We start from the raw sequence: 26,630 nt of genomic DNA on the forward strand, positions 1-26,630 counted from the left end.
CTACTGACGATTGGCTACCATCTCCTTATCTCCTTCAAAATCTTTATTTAAATTCAAATTTAAATTTTTAATTGAGTTTGCATTTATTTGAATTTGAATTTGAATTCTATTTGTAATATTGTATTTAATATCGTGTTATTATAATTATTATTATCCATTATGTAGGTCTACATTTATTCCACGATTATCGAGTCAGTCATATTTTGTTGCGGAACCGAGAGGGCGCACCGTGGAAGTAAAATAGTCAAATGAGATAGATTATGTTGTCGCAGCTTTCAACACGGGCTTTTATGAGCAAAATGCGTGAAAAAAGAGGTCGGTGTCATGCAGGGGTAAATGCTCAAAGTTCGCGTTAGTCACGAAAGGGGATACTGATTATATTCTTAAGTAAGAATATTACTTTGAAACAAAGGATCTTTCTGTGGGAAATTTTATTTAAAAAACGGTGTAAAGTTTAAAGGGGTCATAAGGATTTTCTTTTTTACATAGAGGGTGTCTTTGAGTGGCAAATAGGAAATATATGGAATTCCAACTTCGTTAGTGGTCACCTTAACCCTAACCGAAGCAAACATCAAAAACCTCCCATACGATTGCGTCATCTTGCGAACAGTCATAAGGGCACGGAGGGCTTGTCCGGCGTATCTGGCACCCGAGAATCCCAGGTTCAAAACCGTACCAAGAGTTCTTTCTTTCTTTGTTTCTTTGTTTGTTTGTTTGTTTGTTTGTTTGTTTGTTTGTTTGTTTGTTTGTTTCTTTCTTTCTTTCTTTCTTTCTTTCTTTCTTTCTTTCTTTCCTTCCTTCCCTTCGCCAAATAGGTCTGGGGCGTATAAATTAATATTCGTAATGTTATACAGTCAACAACCTGGACAACAAATTCTTTTGTTCTGCTTAGTCGCGCTAAAAGTCGATCGATACATGTTAAAATCAGCACAATTCAGAGATACACCTTTTTGCTATGAAATTAATTTTCTCGGTCAAATATAAAGCAATAATTTTTTTTTTCAGTAATGTCAGTTATAAACTTGGTGCTTGGATATACATTTTTTTTAAATCCTGGTGTTAAAATTAAGCATCAAATTGTGTCTTTTAGTGTGATATTTTTGATTTTTATAGGCCTTGAATTCGCCTGCGAGCTTTTTACGGAATTCATGTTTTAGCGTCTCAAACTAATATAGTTTGCTAAAGAAAGCTATTTCCCACCCCTGTAAAGCACATCGTGTGGGTCTATATGTTATAGTTTTGTCAGAATTTCCGTTTTTGTTTTACCCTTTTTCCCTTCATGCTCCGAAAATGTCTAACTTAGTACTTTTATCTCGAGAGCAACCAGCAGAAATAGTCGATATTTCCTTTGTTGTTTATCCAGGTCAATTTTCCATTGAAAGCAAATTGCCCGACCAGCGATTTGGTAGCCCAAATCCCCAATTGAGTGTTCTGGTTAAACGTGATCAGTAGGAGCGCTATAGGCCTGGGAATTTCTTTGCTATATTGAAGTTCTAGTAACACTGTAGCCATGCCGGTATTCCTATTAAACCCAGGGATATCGATCCACAATGCTAGTACTAGCCTTATAGATTTCACGCGTTGATTTTGAAAAATGGTCAGCCGGCAGTAAAACTGGTGAAATGAAAACACAAATTCTGACAAAACTATGATATATCGCTCACGGTGATGTGCGTTAGAAAGTTGGGAAAAATCCTTCATTAGCGAACTATCTTACTTTGAAAAGCTAAAAGGTTGATCCAAAAAAGGCTCGCGGGCAGAGTTTAAGCCTATCAAAATCGAAAATCTTACACTAAATGACTAAATTTCACGCCTAAGTTTAACACTAGAATTAGAAAAAAAATACAGTATCAAGCACTACAATTTTTCCTGACATTTACTGAAAAAATGAAAATGATTGCTTTTCATTTGGCCGAGAAAATTAATTTTACATCGAAAAGGTGTAACTAAAAATTTAGCTAATTTCAACACCAAATTCGATCGTTTGTATTGCCTCATTAAATGACTGAGTGAGCCTTGCATAACAAAAGAATCGGTTGTCCAGGATGCTAACTGTATAGGGAAATTTGAGGGACGGTGGGATGCCGTAGTGTTATTCTTGTATACAATTATATAATCGGCTGTCTTAATACCCAGAATGCACCAGTTATGTCAATAAATTTAACCATGTAATGGTGTGTTATATAACCGTCTATACTTGGCGATTATGCCAAAAAAGTTAGTTTCTATCAGAGGACACTGTATAATACGTTCTCGTTAAAGTTCAGGCTTTGGGTTATGAAACAATGATAGAAGAAAGAAGATATAAAGTAAACATAAATGCAATAAAATCAGAAATATACCTAATAGCATTTTAAAAATAAACCATACCACAAGCATCTGTTAGACAACTTTGTATTATCTGAATCTGACAAGTCACCATATTCCAAATGACCCAAAACACTTCGAAGTTCAATTTAAGGGGGTACTACACCCCTGTGGTAAATTTGTGACTATTTTTGCATTTTTCTCAAAAAATAATAACACACTGATAGCAAAAGTTATGTATATTATTGGGGCAAGGAATCCAATTATTACACTGAAATTTCAGTGAATCAAGACAAGCGGTTCAGTATATATGATAGGAAACGAGGTACATCCTAGCAATACCTTATTTCTTATCATAAATAACAAACCGCTTGTCTTGGGTCACTGAAATTCCAGTGTAGTAATTGGATTCCTTGTCCCTATAATATACATAACTGTTGTTACCACTGTGTTATTAGTTTTTGAGAAAATGCAAAAATAGACGCAAATTTATCGAGGGGTGTAGTACCCCCTTAAGCATCCCATACATCAACACCACATACCAACTTGTGCCAAACATAATTCTTCCAACATTTTATTGCCAATTCAACATAATCATAATAATTGAACCCTCCAAATGACCCCCACTTCAAAGTACAAGCATCACATCACATTATCACATTAACACTCAGAACGATGGTTGAAAATTCTTTTGTTATGCATAGTCGCGCTAAAAGTCGATCGATACATGTTAAAATCAGCACAATTCAGAGATACACCTTTTTGCTATAAAATTAATTTTTTCGGTCAAATATACAGCAATTTTTTTTTTTTTTCAGTAATGTCAGTTAAAAACATAGTGCTTGGATTAAAAAAAAATTTAAAATCCTGGTGTTAAAATTAGGCATGCAATTGTGTCGTTTAGTGTAAGATTTTTGACTTTTATAGGCCTTACATCCGTCCGCGAGCTTTTTTCGGAATTAATTTTTTAGCGTTTCAAACTAATATAATTCGCTAAAGAAATATATTTCCCACCTCTGTAAAGCACATCGTGTGGGTCTATCTATTATAGTTTTGTCAGAATTTCCGTTTTGATTTCACCTTTTTTCACGTCATACTCCTAAAATGTCAAACTCAGTACTTTATCTCGAAAGCAAGTAGCAGAAATAGTCGATAATTCCATTGTTCTAATCCAGGTCCCTTCTGCATTGAAAGCAAGGATTACTCGACCAGCGATTTTGTAGCCCAAGTCTCCCATTTGGGTGCTCTGGTAAATTAACGTGAATTTTGGATATTTGCTTCCGTGATCATGGTGATAGCCTGCAATGGCAAATTATATGGTTTACGTGATTATGTCGACCATCTGTTTATTTGTTTGTTTGTTTACCTAGGTTAGTCCGTATTAAAAGACGCACGCTTGAGGTCCATGGGAAAATCCACTGTCCAAACCTAGAAAAATTAGCGTGTTATTATAGGGGATTTTAATTTTCTGTCCCTCCTATCTCCAGGTGAATTTTGTATGACCCCCCCTGCCCCCCCCCTGCCCCCCCATAGCTGGTTGGCATTTTCATTAAACCCTACAGACTTGTGTTCGGGTTTGTTTTTAATTTGACATGTAGGCCTATGTCATAATTTAGCGCTATAGGACCTACTTTCTAAATGTATAGCTATAGTCGTGCTATATAAATATAATATTATGTACCGGTATGTAATATTATGTATGCCTATGGGGGTGGGGTGGGTGCAGAGGTGTGTGAGGTGGGTAGTGGGGGTGTATGTAGGGAAACTTTGGGGTGGTACTCGACACATTTTAACCATGACTATCAATGCAAGGCTCATTGTTGCCTTTAACCAAGTAATGGTGTGTTATATACCGTTTATACTTGGGCGATTATGCCAAAAAAAAGAGTTTGTCTCAGAGGACACTGTATATACGTTCTCGTTAAAGTTCAGGCTTTGGGTTATGAAACAATGATAGAAGAAAGAAGATATAAAGTAACCATAAATGCAATAAAATCAGAAATATACCTAATAGCATTTAAAAATAAACCATACCACTAAAGCATCTGTTAGACAACTTTGTATTATCTGAATCTGACAACTCACCATATTTCAAATGACCCACAAACACTTCCAAGTTCAATTTAAGCATCCCATACATCAACACCAGAGGATGATTTAAGGAAGCCCCATCATGCACTGTAAAAGTGTTATCACGCGAGTTTCAACTGCCACTTAACTTCTCAAATCCCATTGAAGTATGTGCAAAAGATGTTGTTTTAGAATTGCCCGTGTGTCATTATTACTTAGTCGATTTCAGATCTAAAGTGATGTATGCATGAAGGATAATTCACACCTTCGGTAGATAACATAAAATGTGAAATCGACCGACATTTTGAATGTGTTTTTATTGTAAATATATCAGTCCAAATTCAAATTTAACCATACACGTTTATGCAGTGGTCCCGGGCAGTGGTGTCATGTTCACTCACACAGCTGCTAACCGCAAGTTGACCCCAGTGGAGTGCTGGGAAGTACTTAAATCATCCTCTGCATCAACACCATATACCAACTTGTGCCAAACATAATTCTTCCAACATTTTATTGCCAATTCAACATAATCGTAATAATTGAACCCTCAAAATGACCCCACTTTAAAGTACAAGCATCACATCACATTATCACATTAATCTACATAAATATTTGAGAGCTGTGAAAACATGAGTGTCCCTCTGTCACTATAACCATACTATTATGCAACTCAAAAAAAAAATTCTTACCAGATCTTCTTTCTTCTTTACACAGCCGTGTCTTAGTCACGGCTGTGTTTTTTTCTTACAGGTTCTTTACACAGGCGTTTACAAGTCTTTACAAGTCGGCCTTTGAAAGGCCGGCTTGTATTGTATTTACATGGTTTCTTTCTTTCTTCTTCTGTCAATCTGCTTCTTCTCCTATAAGCAACATCGCACAGTGATACCACTTGCACCACTGTGCATTGTTGTTACGCTGTGCCTTTGGGTGTTCACAGATTTGGGGTCAAAGGTCATTAAGGCGTCATTTCCGGTCTAAAACCAAATACCTTCAACAATTTTATTAGCCAAGTAAAACATATCACAGTGACGGTATGTTCAGACATGAAATATGATTACCAAGTGTATATGTGGTATTTTTATTTGGGGTCAGAGGTCATCCGGTCTAAAACAAAATACCGTCAACAATTTTTGTTAGCCAGAGAGCCGGTATGTTCACACATGAATTGTTGCTACCCAGTATATATGTGGTATTTTTTATTTGGGGTCAAAGGTCATTAAAGGTGGGTAACCTGACTGACAACCTCATCCCCTCACTTTACACCATCAAAATGCTGATTTTGGTATCAGGAGAAAGCTCATATTTTTCTCATTAACATGCTGAAATTAGGCTTACCAAATTCGTATATTTCCGGAGAAATCATCAAAAACTGTCGAATTAGTCTCAAATGTGGTAAACCATATTTTAGACTAATTCAACAGTTTTTTGATTATATCTTCGGAAATACACCGATTTGGAACTCCTAATTTCAATATGTTAATGAGAAAAATAGGATCTCTCATTTGATATCAATTTCTTATCATTAATAAAAACACTGTATACTACCAAAATCACGCTGTATAAAATGTCAGTAATTCCATAAGGAATTAGTCACATTTACAAGGAACATTTACATGTTCTTTATGCATGAATGTTTGAAAGGGACGACATTTTATGTTATAGGACGTTTTAAAGAATTCCATTTTCCAAATATATCAGGTCACCTTCCTTTAAGACGTCACTTCCGGTATAAAACAAAATACCTTTAAAATGCTTCTTCTCCCACAAATTACGTACTAGGACAGTGACGCCACATACACACACATGCATTGTTATTACCTGTTGTATATAGGGCGTACACAGATTTGGGGTCAAAGGCCATTACTAAGGGTCACTTCCGGTATAAAAAAGAAATACCTTAAACATTTTTTATTAGCTAAGAAAAACATACGACAGTAACGGTATTTTAAATAGTGGGTAATCAGTGTATATGTGTTTTTTTTTTAAATTTGGGTCAAAGGTCATTAAAGGGTGACTAAAACGGAAAAAAAATCGGTATAAAACGAAATACCTTTAAAATGCTCCTCCCACAAATTACGTAGGGTAGAGACATCACTTGCACACATACATTACCATTACCCAGTGTCTATACGATTTGCACATATTTATGGCCAAAGGTCATTAAGGGGTCACTTCCAGTATAAAACGATATAACTTCACAAATTTCTATTAGCTAAGAAAAACAGGACAGCATGGAAAGGTTGGGTACAAAAATGATTCTCTTATAAACCATCTATGCACAGTTTCCATCGATATACCTGAGCACACAATTGCGTCCAAGAACTTCCAAGCAAGCAGTGAATTGTCTCTACACAGTATTTGATTACACTACACGGTTGAGTGCATATTCTAGGTGGAAAATAGGCATCTGTGATTGTTTTTGTCAAAACCTCAAGTGTTCCCTTCATCCAATCAGATTTTTTTTTATATCGAACGAAAGCTAACACTTCCCCTGAAAACACCTTTTTTCATTAGGTTAACAGACAACCCAATTCAATGTTATAGCAAGGCGAATGTGGTAGATCTGTGATCCTTACAATAATTTTCAGATTTTATGTCATTAAATGAAAGAGCACACTTATATTATCCATATTAGCGAATTATGTTACTTTGAAAAGCAAAAACGTTGACCCACAAAAAGCTCATGGGGCAAGTTGAAGCCTGTGAAAATAGAAAATCTTACACTGGAAGCCTTAATTTCACCTAATTTTAACACCAGGGTTTGAAAAAAAATACAGTACCAAGTATTATAGTTTTTTCTGATATTTACCGAAGAAATGAAAATTATTGCTTTTCATTTGACCGAGAAAATTAATTATGAAGTGAAAAGGTATAACTAAAAATTTTGCTAATTTCTAAACCGAATTCGATCGTTTCCAGAGCCTGAGTGGGTCTTGTATAACAATAGCCATCGCCTGACTAGCGTTCTGAGTGTATTAAAATGAGAAGTATTCAACTGGTTAACAAAGAAAACCATTTAATGTGTTCAATTCTATGAACTCGAATATATTTGACTTGTTGCCAGTTCTATGACATACCTTCTTTTGCGTTTGACCAAAATCATCCTAAATTTTCATTACAAACAAAAATATGGCCGAAGTCAGCTCAGACGCTGCTCAATCTGACTCAGTTGCCAGGGGCACTCCTGCTCCGAAGTACTTCCACCAATCTTCGCATCCTGACGGTCAATGTGGGTGCGGTCCTTCGTGGTCACCTTCTTGGTTGCAGTGGTTACGATGGCCACCATTTATCGTGTGTTACATCTGGCTAGTGTGTGTACCTGTCTTCATGGATGGTTCCTATTTTGGTGCTATCTTGCCAGCAATTGAGCGTCAATTTGGGCTATCAAGCTCCCAGGCAGCACTTCTCTCGTCTTTAAGTAAATTAAGCAGTACTATCACAGTTGTGTTCGTGACTTACTTTGCTGAACGCACTAATAGGTCCATGGCACTTGCTTCATGCTTTGTTTTGATAGGACTGGGATATATTTTCACCTCTTTGCCGCATTTTTTGTCTGAGCCATTGGACACGGATGCACTACTTTCTGGTCAACGATTTACTGGGTAAGTCTAGTGTGGGACGATATAGGAAAGTGGCGAGAAAATGGTAGAAATAGTAAATGTAGATGGGTACCCACCCAGTAAACGTAAAAATGTTCTTAATACGTTATAAACGTTTTATAAACGCGTTTTTATTTTACTCAAAATATTTAAATGTCATGTTACTTTAAGGTTTTTTGTGGGTTGTCTAGATCTTCAAGCAGCAAAGTGCCTGATTTGTTTTTTAATGGTTTATGGAATGATGTGTGCCGTAGTGGTCAGCGACAACCTGTAAAGTGTGCTGAGGCTTGTAGATCAACATCTAGGCGTTGTGCCTGTGCGTAGCGCACTATAAACCACTGCGCTTTTTTCTTCTTTTTTTTATTTGGAACAATAGAAATAAACATACGATTGTTACTAACAATGATGTATATTTACATGATGCAAATAATTTTGTTACATTAAAGAATATTTTGTACCGCACATAAAAAAGAAATATATGTATAGACTTGTTCGTTAAATTTGTTAACTGCTTTTGGTTAAGTCTCCCAAATTAACACCCTAGCAAGTCACCACCATCGGGGAATCAAGTCCATGTACCAATTCGCCGTAGAAGTGATGATGTAACATGAATAACTACCATAGCAATAGGTTTAAATTTTTTGAATATATCACCCTGCACTACAAGCAGGTTGCACTCATCACTTGTGTATGTCTGCAATTATAGATTGAATACAATCAGTAAGAGAGTAAGACCTGATGTGAATTATTCATAACCGATCGATACCTTACCTCACCTTGTTAAGAGCAAGCCAACAAAATTCGTCATAGGTTTACATTGCTAATACAAAAACCGTGAATTTAGTGTACTCCCCCTCCCCCGGCGTAGCGTCGGTCATTCGATTAGTCGGGAACCGAGCCTGATTGAGGGGGTCGAAAGGCCGTTCTAGGGCAATTTTCGATGGGATCATTTCGACCTGTAGATTGACACGTGCCCGGTGCCCGCTATGTCACTAACCGGGGTCACTGCGCTCTCCCTACATGTACATAATTATGGAAAGGGAGAAGATTGCATGAATCAGAAACGAAAGAAGAGAGGGAGATGTGGACGATTGGGAAGGGACTAATAGGAGGAGCAGGTGTTGGTTTATTTTGGCATGATGTGGTTTTTTGTTCCTTTGATTGTTGATGTTATTATTCCTGGTTTTTGTCATCAATCATTTCTGTCAGTGCCTCTAAGAACATCTCTATAACACCAACTCTCTGTGTATTTGACGAAAAAGTGACTATTGAGGAAAAGTGTGAAGAAGAACCTGTTGGTTTTCGCGGGCTGATATGGTGGGCAGTAATTGGTCAGCTTTTGCTTGGAGCTGGTGATGCTGGGGTTTATCCGATCGTACTTCCGTTGTTGGATGATTTAGCAGGCCGGTACAGACGACGATTTGTTATCTACTTTAGTAAGTAAAAATATTGAAACAAAATAAAGCTGCTTAGGAAGAAAGACCTACGTACCCTTCTGTAATCCATGGTAAGACGAATATAAACTATACACCTGGTCCAGTATTTCTGTTCGTCGGTCTGCAGTGTACTCTTTTATCGAAGCTTATTGACTGGTTTCAAGAATAAGCTACAGCAATATGGATATCCCGACATGGACGGGATGGTGCATGCCCAGTGGGCATGGTGGGCACAGGTTAGGATTTCGACGTTGAATCACCGTTGATACAACGTCGAAGTTTCAACCTAACCTGATTTCAACCTAGAGGTTAGTTGAAATCAGGTTGAAATTTCAACGTCAGGTGTGCCCACTGGGTGTCTACTATACAACAATCCGACAATTTTCAATACACGACCATAAATTGATTGAACAAATTAAATCTCCCGCACTGGTACATCTGTGGTTCCGTCAATAGAGGGCCGAATACAGTAAACGCTTCTCGGATTGGTGTATCCACAGCTCTTAATCAAAGAAAATTGAGATATCATCATGAACCTAGTACTATAATACGTTTGTTTGCATAACCTTCCTTGCAGATTCGGTCGTTTGACAATACTTCGTGCGATTTGCATTTTCTGTCCATCTATTGGGCGCTATAATACAATGCAGCTATGCGTACTTCGCACATTTAGTACCAAATCGACTGATATTTTAGAACTAAACTTTTTTCATGGATATCTATAGAAACGTACCCTAAAAAGAAGATAATAGAATCACGAAACGCCCCTTTAAATAAAGTGAAGATTGACACTCTCTTTGAAATACCAGAATTTACTGTTTCTGTCTTTGATAAAATAATATTGCGAAAACCATAAATCCTACTGTTATTTTTCTCGTAATTTGCAGCAATCTTCAATACGGTGGTTATCGCTGGATCAGCATGTGGATACTTGCTCGGTAGCTTTGCTTTAGAGTATTATGTTGATTTTGAACGTATCCCAAAGGACAAAGTTCCAGTGGGACTATCTCAATCGGACCCAAGGTGGATCGGCGCCTGGTGGATTGGGTTTGTTGTTGCGGGGATCTACCTGCTGTTGGCTGCCGTACCATTGGCACTTCTACCAAAAGATCCGAGCGTTAATGTAGGTGTAAGAGACGGTTACAAATGTAGCAGAGACGCGGACAAGAATAAGTGTGAAACTGAAATGAATGAGGATTCGAAACCACGTGATGACGGCAAAACGGATAGGAAAAACGGTTCAAACATACCTGGAGGAAACTCTGAAATCGAGGTCAAGAACAACTTTTGGAAAAATGTCAAAGGTTTGTTGTTATCTTTAATTAATAGAAACACTTAATTCCCCCAAATCTCGACCGTCATTCCCGCGGCTTTGTTAAAGTTCATGATGCTATGAAATCATGGTATAAATAAGTGTCATTTTAGGCATTGCCTTTGTCCATACAGGCTGAGTCAAAAAAAAGTAAACTCATGTTTGAGGGGCTGTAACACGAGATCTGCAAGGAATCTGCTAAAAATAAAAAATACCACTGGAAAGAGCTAATTCTACACGTTTAAATAAAAAAAAAAAGAATTGTTGCAATTGCTCACAGCAAACTAAAGTTATACTCATTTGAATACAACCACCCAGATTTTTGTGTATAAATTAGCCAATTGAAAGCAAAACAGAAATGCCCTGACCCGGGGGCTGCAAATGCCCGTATTACTATTAGCTCGTATTGAACAGAAAATTTTCGTTTTAAAATCTTTTTTGTACCGATACAAAAAAAAAGGAAACAAAATATATTTCCACTTGCAATATATACATTTCAAATGAATGTAAAAAAGTTTGGGTTAAAAATGGAGAGGAAAAAGAAACCAGCCGCTACCGGGTTTTGAACCGGGTACCTCTTGTACAAAAGTATAACGCGCTAACTAACTGCGCCATTCCGCCAGCTTCCACCATCTTGGAATTTTCAAAGATATATACTATTGTAGTAGATCTAAAGTCTCCGCAACAGTTAGTGTGGTTCGCTCTTCTCGCACAATGTGAATGACGCGAAACCAAACTAGCTGTTGAGGAGACTATAATTATATAAGATAAGCCTGCCCAGAATTCCAGAAATTGGTAGCCACCAAGCAAGCTATTTTGGCATGAATTCTCTGATTTCTCTGGAAATACATCGACTTGGAGCGTCAAATTTCAGGATAGTAATGAGAAAAATACGATCTATTTTTGTGATACCAAAAACTCATTAACAATGACAAAAATCGGGGGGCTGATGTTGTCGATCGGGTTACGGACCTTTAAAGCCATATTATAACATTTCTGTAAAAATAGATTAGTATTTATTTTCCATAAAATGTTAGCTTTTACTGTCAGATACGGTATGTCCCCTTTTATTTTGAGCCGAACAAGTGAGGTAAAGCATAGAAAATTGGAATTTACTACTAGCGCCCATGCATGTTATACTCCCGCGGTTGTAATACGGTACGATCCTCGGGGTGTGTCCCGCACGCCGTGTACGTACTGTGCATACGTGTTCGACTAATATTTCCATCGTAATAATAAAACGTTTTATTAAAATATCTCGGATTTTGACAAAACTACAGCACCTAAAGTCTTGATTTTTGCACAGTATCTTTATTGACTAAAGTACATTATAATCGTGTAAAAACCAGAATTTAAAAAAAAATTGAGGGCGTTCTCCTCAGCAAATGTTATAATATGGCTTTAACCTAAATTAACGTAATCGGCTCGATCAAAATTACCTAAATTAAATAAAAAATAAAACAATATAATTATGTCAGTGTTTTGCTCAAATTGCCGAGCGATACGTACACGGGTGTATATTGATGGGAATTTGGTATTCTTGCGATCATAATGCTTGTATTTTTCTTCATTTTCCTTTCTTTTAACAAAGTTTTTATACCAATTGTAAAACGGATTATCAGTCGGCCGGTGTTGGTATTTTACATGATTTTCGTGACACTCGAATTGGCTTGCGTTAGCGTATTTGCTACATTTGTTGTCAAGTACTTCAGGTTACAATTTTCAATATCCGGACGCCGGGCAGCTCTAATAAACGGTAAGCGCTGATGACAGTGTTTTTTTAATCATGAACTGTACGTTTTTCTTTTAATTATTCCTATCGTGATAATGACACATACATGGACTCGTGTCATTTCATCATGTTTTGCATTCCCTGTACACATATGTATGTTAACCACACTGCAAAAACAAGTGTTTATATTTAAACACCATATTGTGTTTATTAGGGCAACACTTAATAAACACATAATTCATGTTAATGGTTCTAACACTAATGTTCATAAATTAACACTTGGTGTTATATTACAAACACTAATGTTTGTAATATAACACCAAGTGTTAATTTATGAACATTAGTGTTAGAACCATTAACATTAGTGTTAGACCATTAACATGAATTATGTGTTTATTAAGTGTTGCTCTAATAAACACAATATGGTGTTTAAATATAAACACTTGTTTTTGCAGTGCAACATCTTAATTTGAAGGTAAAACTACAATATTTACATTACATTTTCAAGCCTGTAACATAAATTTGTAAGGATTCTAGTAGATTTGGGGGATTTGAGCCACCATCTTGGATTAATGGCAAAAATGAGGCGGCAAATACCCGGGGGCAAATATGAACTTGGCAGTAACTATAGTGGTAGGTTTTTCCTGGGATGGAGCTAATGTATAATAAGAAAGGTGCTCTTGTCCACCAGTTGAATTTATCATATTCATTCACAGGCGTTGTTATGATCCCGGCCGCCATTTTGGGATTGAATACCTCTGCATTTGTGACTCGTCGGTTTAGGCTTACTTTAAAGCAATGCGCCGTGTATATATTGGTCAACAATATTAGCACGGTTTTGCTATTGATAATGGCAACATTTGTTGGATGTAAGAACCAACCAATAGCTGGTGTAAATATGGAGTATTCAACCAGGTAAGAATTCACTTGAAGATCGTTCATTGATTCATTTCAGGTTTATCAAAACAATGTTCTAGTCGCCCCCCCCGAAGCTAAATTGCTACAAAAGTTACCCATAAAATGTGTGAAGACTATACAATTTGTACGTTAAGCTTTTGTAAAACCGCCTTCCTGGGAGCTCACCCCTCACGGGTGTAGATCGGACACCCGCTTATCACGCAAATCTCCTGGGTTTTATCCAAAACAATGTTAAATTCTTCTATACCGAGATATTGGTTCTATTACGGTTTATTCCACCGGTCAGGTATCCTCAAGTCGAAACTTGCATGTGTATATTCAGTCGTGCAAAATATTTTATTGCATTACCTTTATCGCAAGTGTTCGCACTTTCATGCACTAGCTTGGATGGTACGGACATGACGGACTGCAACTTCAACTGTGGCTGCAACTCGAATATGTTTCGTCCAGTATGTGGTGCTGATGATGTTTCTTATCTGTCGCCTTGCAATGCTGGGTGTCAAATACAAGACTTGTCTAACAATACGGTATGAAATAACATTGTGTTTGAATTACTTATCTATCATACTACTCGTGGCTAAGTAATGTTGGTGACGTGTGAATAGTAATAGGCCTAGGCCTAATAACGAAATGTGTAAATAACAGATTTTATAGCTAGCTATGATTTGTTTATTTTATCATTATGTTGCTAGTACACATCAACATATGCAGACTGTCAATGCGTACCAGCGCCAACGTCTGCAATTGACGATGATTCCGAATTCGGCAGTGCTAAATCTGGACTGTGTGATAGAGACGATAGTTGTGAGACCAATCTATATATTGCTGTGTTTCTGTTTGGTCTACTCGGTTTCTGTCGCTTCCAAGATAATGCACTAACAAGTCTCATTGTGCTAGGGTAAGCATTTTCTGCGTAATAATAACAACATATTGTGGCGGAAACTATCTGGTAGCGAGCGTAGGCAACCCGGATGATATGACGTGGGCGTGCGGCCAATCCGCACAGTCTTATGAATACTATAATACTAGGCACACTAATGAGTCAGACGAAGGAGTTGGATATAATTATGTCATTGTTCTCATCATTTATTAGGGTTCTGGGCTGATCCAAGTGATCGGCTGGAGAGCGGTAGTAGTGGTTATTGATGCAGAGAGAGAGCGGTATGTCTTGACCAACCTGCCTCGACGATCGCAGGGTACGAAAGAGCCAAGAATGATCGGCGCACTGGTTTATATACCCTGATATCGCGTGACCTGAAATAACTGAAGGGCGCCATCTCTCTTCTGAATCCATTTCCGCTACAATATTATAAAACTCAATAAAGCTGATAGTTGTACAAGTATTTTTAAAGGGCAATCCACCTTTTGGTAAATCCCATAAGACTGTGCGATTTAACCCGACTTACGTCACGTCGATACGCACATCGTTAGCGACCATCGTTCCTACGCACGGTGAAGTGGCATGACATGTAGGTTAAATCGCAAAGGTTTATGGGATTTAGGTATGAAATCAAAACTCGACCGCCGGTTGGCCGGCGGTTACCGGCGGTTGAAACGTGTTCCATTGTTTAAAAAAATAGAAACTGGCTCCAATCGGACGGAATTGTCCGTAAAGCGGTCGATTTCATCCCTTACCAAAAAGGCGAATTAATTAATGTACGCTTCACTTTTGTCGCCTGTCCCTGAAGAAGAGCAGTTTATCTGCTCGAAACGTCGGTTGATTTTTTTTGTCTGTTTTTGTTTGTCTACTATGTGCACAGTGATTTTCATCACTCCAGTGTACTTTTGTACTGTTTTCCTGACACCTCCGTGGGTTCTGGAATTGGCAATTTTTGCCTGTTTTTAGGCCTACATTGGTTGTTTGGTTTTTGTCTACTTGTGTGCTCAGTGATTTTCATCACTTGTTCTAGTACACTTTTTCTTCTAATATAATGCCTATTTGGCCCCCCCTACGTACTGTCTAGTCTGTATTTTACTTGTTCCCCCACGTCAAGTTGGTGTATCTTGCTTTTTTTCTTTCCAGTTTTCATACATTCAAGGTATCCTCTTGTATCATTTATTGATCCTTGATGTGTTTTGTGTCCTCGTCCGTTGGATTCACCATTACCCACTTTTTTTGTACACTTCATAGTACAACACAAGGATTCTCGAGTACTTAGAAGGGTTCACAAAAAGTACCTCTCCTAAAATTATGAAACATTTGTACAACTTCACTACGCACATTGCGAGAGTTTAAAAACTCAAAGACCCGCTTAACCTTTTGGCTACTCGGCCAAATTGTCTTTTCAAAATCAGTTTACTTTCAAACTACTCACATTGTCTAAAAAATGATGTTTTCATAACAAAATCACGAATATGTTTTAGCCGCCATTTATATTAACATTAACGTTGTAAATCCTGTTTTGTTTTTGTTTCAGGAACTGCGAGACTGAAATCAGAACTACCATGTTCGGATTGACTAAGTTCTTCTTCAGTATAGTTGGTAAATATTTTCGCACGTTTTTAATTTATCTTTACAGGGATAAACGGACTGACGGGGGTTCGGATTGACGGTGGTTCGGACAGACGGGAGACTATCTTACACGCATACCCTACATAGTTAATTATGTGTATGTAATCGAAATCCCGCATTTGTATCTGTTAAATATGAGTTATTTGAACTAATTATAAAGAGTCATAATGTCATCTGACTGACAGAGGCACCGAGACCGAGCATAATAATAATAATCAAAAGGAGCGTTTTTTGGCGCTGATACTCATTGACCTGCATCCATTGTAATGACGATATGTACTCTTGTCATCTGTACATGTGTTTTAAGGGATTTTATGTCCCTAAATTTTTACCAGCTGTCATTTATAACTTTATGATCCTGTGGATCATGTTTTGTGTGAATTGGATCTTTCATGTCTTTGTAACAGTGAAATTTCATGATGACGTTTTGGATGGTCATCTGGATATTATCTACCAGTACACACATGCTACACAACACTAATTGGATACCTATTCAACATCTAATCATGGTTTTCTGATGCAAATGACTCAAATATCAAGTACACGTTCAACTCACTTGTACTTTTCAACAATCACTTTTATCAATATCAAGTACCAACAAGCAGCTAAGTATGAATGAAACTAGCAGCATGGATACTGATATTGGACTCTGACATTTGCTTAAAAAGTTACTTTTTTCAGAGTCTTGGTTAGCAGCGACGTAGCTTGCGATACCATCACGGCGTCTTCATTCAGCGTAGTGTTTACAATCCTCCGGTCACATGACCACCCGATGGCTGGTCAAGTGTCAGCAGATCATTGTAGATGGCGGGCAGGTCGTATCCGGCGTCCCTGTTGAGTGTTGGTTTTAGTATCTTTATCTCTATGGCTTCCCTGATCTTTCTGTTCCGCCATCTACAATGATCTGCTGACACTTGACCACCCATCGGGTGGTCATGTGACCGGAGGATTGTAAACACTACGCTGAATGAAGACGCCGTGATGGTTTTTAAGCAAATTAATGAAACGGTCTTGGATTATTGCTCGTTATCTCAAGCTGTTCATTCACCTCCTAATAGCACAACTACAACTGGTATACAGTATAGCAGTAAAGGCTGCTAAGTGGTTACCTAATGACACTTACGGTACCCCTAAAGAACTTTTAAGTATGCCAATGGAGTGCTCAATCCGTGCGAAACAAGACAGCAACATGGTCTGATTTAATCCTTGAACATGTTTCTGGCGAATACATCCCACCAGGTTACTCTTTTATTAATATTCCGAGAGTTGGCAGTCAATTATGGTGGAGGTCTGGGAGTTATTTTCAGAGATGCCTTTAAACTGAAACTTATGCCATCTGATTTCAGTACCTCTAATGGTACCTTTGAACATGCTCTTATATCCGATAGACAAAGGAAAGTTTTTTATGCTCTTGTATAAAGGCCACGAAAATTTTCTAATCTGGTATGAACGTTTGGACAGTATTTTTGTGAGACATGGGAGCACATGAGACATATAGAATTGAATCCTGAATACGAGGAATGTCCTTCTGATGAATTCGATTTTTTGAAATTTGCGATATAGGTCTAATACAAAGTTTATGACAAATTATTAAAATTTGATATCTTTAAAAAAATTTGATATTTAACTTTCTAAACTTTCTAAATCTAACAATATGTACTTAAAGTGTATGTAGCTGGAATGAAATGCCGACGATCAACTGAAAATTTTGACCTTTCATTATTAAAAATATACAGTTTTTTCCCAAAAAGAATTTTTTTTTTTGTGTGTTTTGGGCAAAAATCAATATTTTCAATACCAAAGGTCAAAATGTTCGTTTGATCGTCGGCTTGTCATCCCAGCTACATTGTCATCCCAGCTACATAGTACACTTTACGTACATATCATTAGATTTATTAAGTTTACTTTTCAGATGTATCAATGCTCATAGAAGAATACCAGTCTACATATCGCATGATGCAGTTTTGTCTACAGTAGAATTCACCACGACCTTTGCAGCACTTAAACCCCATTAAAAGCTATTAAACCAAGATAACACTCATTGAAAACAGCTCAACTATGTTAAATCAGATCTTCTCTGGTTAAATCCACACTACACATGTTTCTGTTTTACCTGTGAGATATTGCAATGAGCTGGTATTATAGTTTCAGTTGGGTGAACGATTATAAAGCAAATGCAAGGTAACAATTACTGTGTGGCCTTTGTTCACGAAATGAGACAATACTGTGCATATTGTTAACCACATTCTTGAAAATGAGAAAGATAATGGCTGTGGGCCGTAACACGGTTCGGAAATAATTTCTTCATTTTTTTTGGTGTTATCTGTGTTATCTATGTTAAATCAGATCTTCTCTGGTTAAATCCACACTACACATGTTTCTGTTTTACCTGTGAGATATTGCAATGAGCTGGTATTATAGTTTCAGTTGGGTGAACGATTATAAAGCAAATGCAAGGTAACAATACTGGTGGGCCTTTGTTTCCGAAATGAGACAATAGTCTGCATATAACCAGCATTCTTGAAAATGAGAAACATAATGGTTGTAGACTTAACACGGTTCGGAAATAATTTCTTCATTTTTTTGGTGTTATCTGTCGTTTACATATCCTTCCTAAATCACCAAAGTGCGAATATTTCCAAACACCTAAATTACCTAAAAATTTAGGACACGTTACAACGCTATATTTTCTAGAATTCCAGAGAGTACTTTAAATATTGGCCGATTATTTTTCACCTAGTGATGTTAACTAGGCAATGCCCTATACCTATAACATACACTAAAACACCAAAGTGCGAATATTTCTAAACACCTAAAAATTTAGGACATGTTACAAAACTATATTTTCTAGAATTTCAGAGAGTACTTTAAATATTGGCCGGTGATTTTTCACACAGTGACGTTAACCAGGCAATGCCCATATACCTATAACAAAGCCTTTGCATCGGGGCCTGAGATTGGAATTCCAGTTTCCTTTCTCACGAAGTAAGGGCTAAGAGTAAAATTGTACAATTGTGTTTGGGAGTGGCCTTCTCTCTTTTCTCTTTTTCCTAGCTATTTTCTTCCATTTCTTGCTTTGTTTATCAAAGCTATCTAGGCCAGCATGCATATATTAGCCTACACTGGCTATTCAGGCTTGTGCATTTGTATGAGCTTGGAACGGTCCATGGTTTTCCGTGGATTAGCATGTGTTCCTCACGGACCAACCTGGGTAAACAAACAAACATACACTGTTTGTAGAGGTCACGCGTCAATGGTGAGAGTACTGTGTATTATGTATTGGAAAATGAACAGTAACTGTAGTATGGTCCTCTGCATAGTACAGAGACGGCGCTTCTCCACAAAAAGACTGACAACATGCAGTACCTCAACAAGCAGCATGCTGTGTTTTGGTATTACTAGACCTGTCAGCTGCATATGACATGGTGGAACATAGTGTTTTGGTTCATCGTATGGCTAGCGAAATTGGCCTAAGCGGAACTGCACTAGACAGGTACAAGTCATATTACAAACAAACCTACCAAAGTTCGTATCAATGATACTTTTTCTGATCTTCCTCACATGTACTATGACCTTCCGCAGGGTTCCATCGTTGGTCCAGTATCTTTCAGAATTTACATCATCCCGGTTGGTCGTTTTATCAAGAAGCATCAAATTCATTACCATGTACGCCGACGACATTCAGCTCCTTTTGAATTTCAATCCTGTCAAGACACTCAAATTGTATTAGCGAAATAAAACTGTGGATGACTAACAACAATAACAAAAGAAGAGTTTTTTATCGCTGTTTCACCACACAATAGGCGCAAGTTACCATCTAATATCCATCTTCAAATTGGTAACAATGTTATCATTCTCCTGACACTGTTCGTAATCTGGGTGTCCTGTTTGATGGTTATAAGAGAATCGTTTTTGAAGTCAAAACTTTTCATATGTTTCACTCATTCTTCAAGCCCTGCCCTCTACGGGGGCTAATTTACAGTTTAAGCTTCTTGGATGTATACATATTTCGCGGTTAGTGGTTCTTTGTTACCCTGCGGGGCATACTAGTTGGATATCCAAATTTGGCAGTTAGTACTAGTAGATCTTGACCGGTAGATATCTTCCAGGACATCTTAGCCTACCTCGCAGTTTTAATGTTGAAGAGTGTATAACGTCCTTTCTATTTTACCGTTTTCCAACACTGAACAATCTTATATAATGAGAAACATAAAACTAGCAACACCGGTATTTGCTTTTTTTTTAGCTTCTTGCCTCCTATTCGTTTTCAGGGTACTTTCCAACTCCTATATACTTCGGAGCAATCGTTAATACTACCTGTACTCTCTGGCAGTACACATGCGGCGAACGAGGCGCTTGTTGGCTCTATGATATCGTCAAACTTCGATATGCATTCTTCGGGATAAATATTGGCCTGCGATGCTTGCAAGTTTGTGTCTGCCTAGGTATACTCTGGACAGTGAAGGAAGGATTAACCAAGGTAAGCACACACATCATGCCAATGGGGTATAAGATAAAGTATCGGAAAGTCTGTCAAAATGATATTTCGACAAACGTGTAAACATATAGAACTGCGGGCACGCGTGGAATATAAGTTCGGTTAGGTTTCCTGTCACAATTATTGTTGCTGATTTAAAAAAAAACCTTTTAAAACAATATCAAAATGTTAAAAGAATACTGCTTCAATCAGACCTTCAACTGTCAAAAGTGAAGCATGATAATAACAATTAATTCTGTCAAAAGCACCAGTATCCAGCAATTTAGCAGAATACAGGTTTTCTGACACATTTATAGCCATGGCCATTGTAGCTGCTGATATAAAACAACCTTAAAACAAGGTCAAAATGTTAATAAAGAAGGCTGTTTGAATCAGACAGCAGTATCCAGAGTTTTTCGGAACTAGAGATAGATGCCGTTGGTGGCGTCTGGCCAGATGAAGGGGGCTATACCCGGCTACCTATACATGTATAGACCCGTGACGCCACGCAGACGTGCGACGTCACGGGTCTATTAGATATGTCGATTAAATGCACTTTTTGGCCCAGATCTATGCTGTTTCGTATATTTTTCAGCGTTTCCAACCCTTTTGAAACCATTCTAAGGCATTCCATGCGCTACAATGTCAAAATTGTGGCTACATCATAGATATCTCGGGCATCTCAGAGCATTACCTGGTTTTTCCATATGAAAGTAATTTAAAGTGTTCCATCAAAGCTTTCGTCGTGTGCTGCCACCTAGCGGTGGTTCCGGGAACGTTGCGTCCAGCAATTTAGCAGCGTAGAGGTGCTTAATCAATGATTGTGTCATTTTCGTAAGTATTTTAAGTAGGTTCTCTTTTAATAAATAGTGTTTTTTGGGGTTTTTTTTTTCTTGCAGAACACTACTGGTGTTACACAAATGACAACAACAACGAGAAAGCGATGAGACTGAGAACGGTATCATCTGATGTAGAAAATAAATAATATAAAAGGTGGTCTGGTGGTATCAAACTGGACCGCAAGTTTTGCCTCAGTTGAGCTGTTTTCTTCCAGACTCTTGCTTCTTGTAATTGCTTGAAAAATAACGCGACATAAAGGTCGATACTCACCTGTCTGTATGGATGTTTCTTGATAAACAATATAGATCGGTTATTGGGTATTTGGGTTGTTTGATGTATATAGAATTGGCTTCATTATTAAGTAAATGCAAACTATAGGTTGCGCTATTTATCATAAATCATATTTCTTAATTTGCAAGGGGTAGGTGATCAATACTGCCATTAAGGTTATACGAGGTATTGTTGGTCGAATCAGCCAAAAAAAATCGATTTTCATTATCTGAATCAATATATTATTGAAAAATAACACTTTGGTGTTTTGCAACAGTTCATTCTATAAATCATATACTTTGAAAACCTGCTTAATTTATTGTTGTTAATGAGTTATGTACGTTTTACAAAAGTGTTGTTGTTTCAGCCCTCCTTACAACATAACTCAAGAACCACAGGACCTACAAAAGTATATCTGTGATATTTGAATTCTTCTACACGCTCGCTATGAATTGAGCAATGTAATTTTTGCTAAAGCTCATTACCATTCGCAAGATGATGTGAACTACATTTATTTTGTTGCTGCTGCTTCGACAAACAATACATCGTATTACCTTAAAACAGGTGGAATAGGTGAAACTACAGCAGTGGACGCCGTTCACCAGTATTTCTAAAAGGCTGCTAGAATAAGAAAAATTTTAATGCTCTTTTCTTGCACATGCTGAGGAAGCCTGATTACCTTTTTAAAATAGCCGAGTGGGAGTGTTTTCAAGGAAATATTTTTTGTGTAAAAACTGAAGCATCATAATGTATAAAAAATATTTGAATATTAACTGTACATCATATATGACGATTCGTGATACCCAATGGTGCTAAAGTTTATGTGGTTTAGAAAGCAGAGAATTTTATTTCAATTTTATATACGCCAAAATATTTTCTGAATTTAGTGGAAATTGACAATGAATTCTCCTATAAATTGCAAAAATCCAGACCGATCTTGTGACTTGTACTGGTGTGCTATGTGTTGTTTGTACTTTTTACCCTGACTGAAGTACCAGACCTGAGTCCTGTTTATCAGGAACAGTCCGTGTATCTCAGTGGTTATAGCGAAAGGTCTGGAGTTCAAGTCCCCGCACAGGCAGGTATGTCCGGAGTTTTTCCTCTGGTTTATCTGCCTATGCATGTTAAGTTTCCACTTGTAATTTCGTGTTTAGTTGTGCTAGTGTGCGATGCGTGATTCTTCTTTACCCTGTATAATTATATTCATATATTAACTATTCTATAAAATAATGTTGCATATTTAAAATTACCCTATAAATGATTCCTTTAGGCGACGAAAAAAAGAAAACCTGTTCTACGGGCGGACGGACCTTTCACGTAGGGTCGGGCGGTCGGGCTTTTGTTTTCCTTTTTTTTTGGAAATGACCCAAAACTCACCATGTTCCTGAAATTGTCGAAATTTGGATCGGTATTCATTTGTACAGGAAAATTTTTTCCCCAATTTGTTCAAAATCTGGGTCGGTCGGGCCCGTAGAACAGGGTTTTCTTTTTTCGTCGCCTTATGGCCTTATCCCAGCAACCACCTACGACTCGATTATTCCACCAATCATTTTCGCTGAAAGTTTAATACAAGCTCACGTTAATTTTAAAATATCATTGCAGAAAAGCATACGACCGGCGTATCGGGATAGTCTCCTCCGCATCCAGTTTGGTTACGCTCCCTCCCCACAAACAGAACTGCCAATGATAAAGAAATGGTCCTTTTTGATTGGCTTACGGTTTTCTGTTGACGTCATCCAGCTTGACTTCAAGCAAGGCTTTCAAACAAGGCGTTATAAGTGGCCATTGGCAGACTGTTTGTGTGGAGGGAGCGTAACCAAACTGGCTGCGGAGGATACTAGTATCGGGAGCATAGCCGTGCGCGTGCGCAGAATCTAGTCTTAATTCTAATGTAAATTGGGTGACAAACCAATTCGGCCACGTATCGTCAATTCAGTCCCAAACCAATTCGGCCACATGTCAATTCGAACCCTGTATAATTGATGTACAAAAAAAAAGTTGTTCAAATTTAACCGTTTCGTGATTTTCTCCATAACCGTTGTGATTTGACACCAAATCTGAACATATATTTAGATGCCTTGCATTCGGTCACAAACCAATTCGTTGTACTTTATGCACTTAATCCTCTATCTTTTTAACCAAATACCCTAGAGAGTCGTGCGATATGTCAAACTTTTCCTCTGGTCATAAGGAACAAAAAAAGTCAGTGGTCGCATATCTGTAGGATCATTGGTTAATGAGATATAGTCACTTTTTTAATTTTGTGCACTTAATCCTCTATCTTTTTAACCAAATACCCTAGAGAGTCGTGCGATATGTCAAACTTTTCCTCTGGTCATAAGGAACAAAAAAGTCAGTGGTCGCATATCTGTAGGATCATTGGTTAATGAGATATAGTCACTTTTTTAATTTTGTGCACTTAATCCTCTATCTTTTTAACCAAATACCCTAGAGAGTCGTGCGATATGTCAAACTTTTCCTCTGGTCATAAGGAACAAAAAAAGTCAGTGGTCGCGTATCTGTACGATCATTGGTTAATGAGATTATAGTCACTTATTGTACTTTGTGCACTTAACTCTACATCTTTTCCTACAGAGTCGTGCGATATGTCAAACTTTTCCTCTAGTCATAAGGAACACAAAAAAATATCTGTAGGATCATTGGTTAATGAGATATAGTCACTTGTTTGTTTTTGTGCACTTAATCCTCTATCTTTTTAACCAAATACCCTAGAGAGTCGTGCGATATGTCAAACTTTTCCTCTGGTCATAAGGAACAAAAAAGTCAGTGGTCGCATATCTGTAGGATCATTGGTTAATGAGATTATAGTCACTTATTGTACTTTGTGCACTTAACTCTACATCTTTTCCTACAGAGTCGTGCGATATGTCAAACGTTTCCTCTAGTCATAAGGAACAAAAAAAATATCTGTAGGATCATTGGTTAATGAGATAGTCATTAACCAAATGTTTTTTTAACCAAATACCCTAGAGAGTCGTGCGATATGTCAAACTTTTCCTCTGGTCATAAGGAACAAAAAAGTCAGTGGTCACATCTCTGTAGGATCATTGGTTAATGAGATATAGTCACTTATTGTACTTAGTGCACTTACCCTCTTTATTTACTTCTGGATATCGTTTGGAGTCAAATGATTTTTCATTTTAAAGCTTATGATATATATTTTCTAAACACGAAATAAAGCAAAATTGACCGCGAGCCGACTTAACAGCCGTTTCGTGTTGGACGGTCATCACATATATTCATTAAGATTTAAGATATTAAATCGTTTATCCCTTTGGTCAATATCGAATTGGTTTGTGGCTGACTTAGCTTGGGACCAAATTGGCATATGGCCAAGTCAACTGTGGCCGAACTGGTTTGGGTCCTGCTTCCATGTTGAATAGCGGGTAGAAAATGGCGAAAAATTACGTACTTTTACAAGGCAAAAAGCAACTTTTCTAGGCATTGTTGACATGGTGCCTTCGCGAAAGAAAGTTTCCTACTATCATGACTATAAAGATGGTTTGTATGTTTGAAGGTGCAAAATTAACAATAAGGCGGCCAGTTATACCGCCGCGTTCAGCAAGTCATCATCACGACATCCGACACTTGTAAACAACCCGTGCTCGACGGTTTGTATTGACAGATGACGTCAGACGCGATAAAGTCTTTTAATCTCTGTCTTTAATTCGCAATCTTCGTCCTGTGAAAAATTTGAATATAAAGCTAGAATAGAAGGCTGACGCTGCGCCAAAACACGTATGTAAGTGTATAATTATTTAATGATAAATTAACTACCACTAAATGTTCCTGTCGGTGCTGCAGTGCAAAACTTCTCAAGCAATTCCATCTTTAACATTACATTCAAAATAGTGTTACAGAATGGTGAATCATAGCAAAAAAAATTTGTGAAAAGCCCCAAAATTGGCACAGATGTAGCTCTTGATATGCTTAACAAATTTGGATCCAGGGCCAAATTATATTCATTCCAAGATGGCGGGTAGAGGTCATCGAACTTTATCTGTGATGTACGGTTCTCAAGTTATAAGCAAAAAGGTCAAAAGTCAAGGTTTGACCTCTACAGTGGTCAAATTTGAAAAACTGCTCCGATTGTTACCAAATAGTCTCGAATTGTTCATCTCAGCATACTATTCCATAATAGGAAAGTTTTTACATATGTAGGAAGTTTGCTTCCCAGGTTTGCACAGGCAAATAGGTCAAGGCCATAAAGCCCCATATCAAACGATACAATTGACTGACCAATTTTTTGGTGTAACCATGGGAAGCAATCTTCCTACATATGTGAAACCTATCATATTATGAATTATTATGACGAGAGGAAGAATTTGAGACCATTTTGACAACAATCGGAGCAAGTTTTCAATTTGGCCCCTGGAGTGATCAATCCTTGACCTTTGACCTTTTACTTATAACTTGAGAACCGTACATCCTTGTGACCAGGGGAACACGTTGGCATGGTTTATAACTTGTGAATTTTTCCCTTTAAAAGTTCGATGACCTCTATGGCGGCCATATTGGACAAAATATTTTTGGCCGACTCCCTAGAATTGTTCACCAGACTGAATACTACATCTGAGCTAAATTTCACACTTTTCACAAAACTTTAACAATGGGTTCACCATTCTGCAGCACTATGTAAATTGGAACTGACACCAATTTTTTTCAGGAATATCTTGTTTTAATAAACCAAGAATTGTAGAGCCGATCTTTGTCGCCGCCTGTCAAGCTGCATCCATGCATAGTCCATCACGGTGATGACGCTGTTTAACATCATAGCACTACCAGCAGCGTAAAAGGACATTCTGTAGTCGCCTGTTATATCATAAGCATAGCCTAAAGACGGGAAAATAAAGAAAAGTAAACATGATAAATAAAAACAAGGTTTATTGGGAGGAGGATAGCCTACTCGATTTCGAAGTGACAGGGGTCTGCGGACAGCTGTTCAAAACTAGGGGTATTTATTAGATATGAGGCAAAAAGGTTGTTATCGGTGAGAAGCCCAAAAAAATGTATGGGGGTCATTGAGCGATACCTGGAAAAATGTGGGTTTATAGCAGTGCCGAAAGTGTACAAAAGTGTCAACAACAGAGTCTAATTTGTTTTTTAAAAATTGTGAATTTTAGAGAAAAAAAGGAG

General features: G+C 37.6%; 1 protein-coding gene across 1 annotated transcript; it reads left to right on the forward strand.

Moving 5' to 3' along the window:
• Nucleotides 1–7,331: 7,331 nt before the first annotated feature.
• Nucleotides 7,332–21,523, forward strand: LOC140162832 (solute carrier organic anion transporter family member 5A1-like). The gene is made up of 10 exons (XM_072186142.1): nucleotides 7,332–7,979; nucleotides 9,186–9,412; nucleotides 10,300–10,716; nucleotides 12,316–12,480; nucleotides 13,173–13,371; nucleotides 13,757–13,901; nucleotides 14,067–14,272; nucleotides 15,792–15,856; nucleotides 20,158–20,366; nucleotides 21,263–21,523. Exons 1-10 carry the CDS (start codon nucleotides 7,507–7,509, stop codon nucleotides 21,308–21,310), a joined length of 2,154 nt encoding a protein of 717 aa, XP_072042243.1. The 5' UTR covers nucleotides 7,332–7,506; the 3' UTR covers nucleotides 21,311–21,523.
• Nucleotides 21,524–26,630: the final 5,107 nt, after the last annotated feature.

Source organism: Amphiura filiformis, chromosome 10 (assembly GCF_039555335.1).
Source record: "Amphiura filiformis chromosome 10, Afil_fr2py, whole genome shotgun sequence".
Classification (NCBI taxonomy): domain Eukaryota; kingdom Metazoa; phylum Echinodermata; class Ophiuroidea; order Amphilepidida; family Amphiuridae; genus Amphiura; species Amphiura filiformis.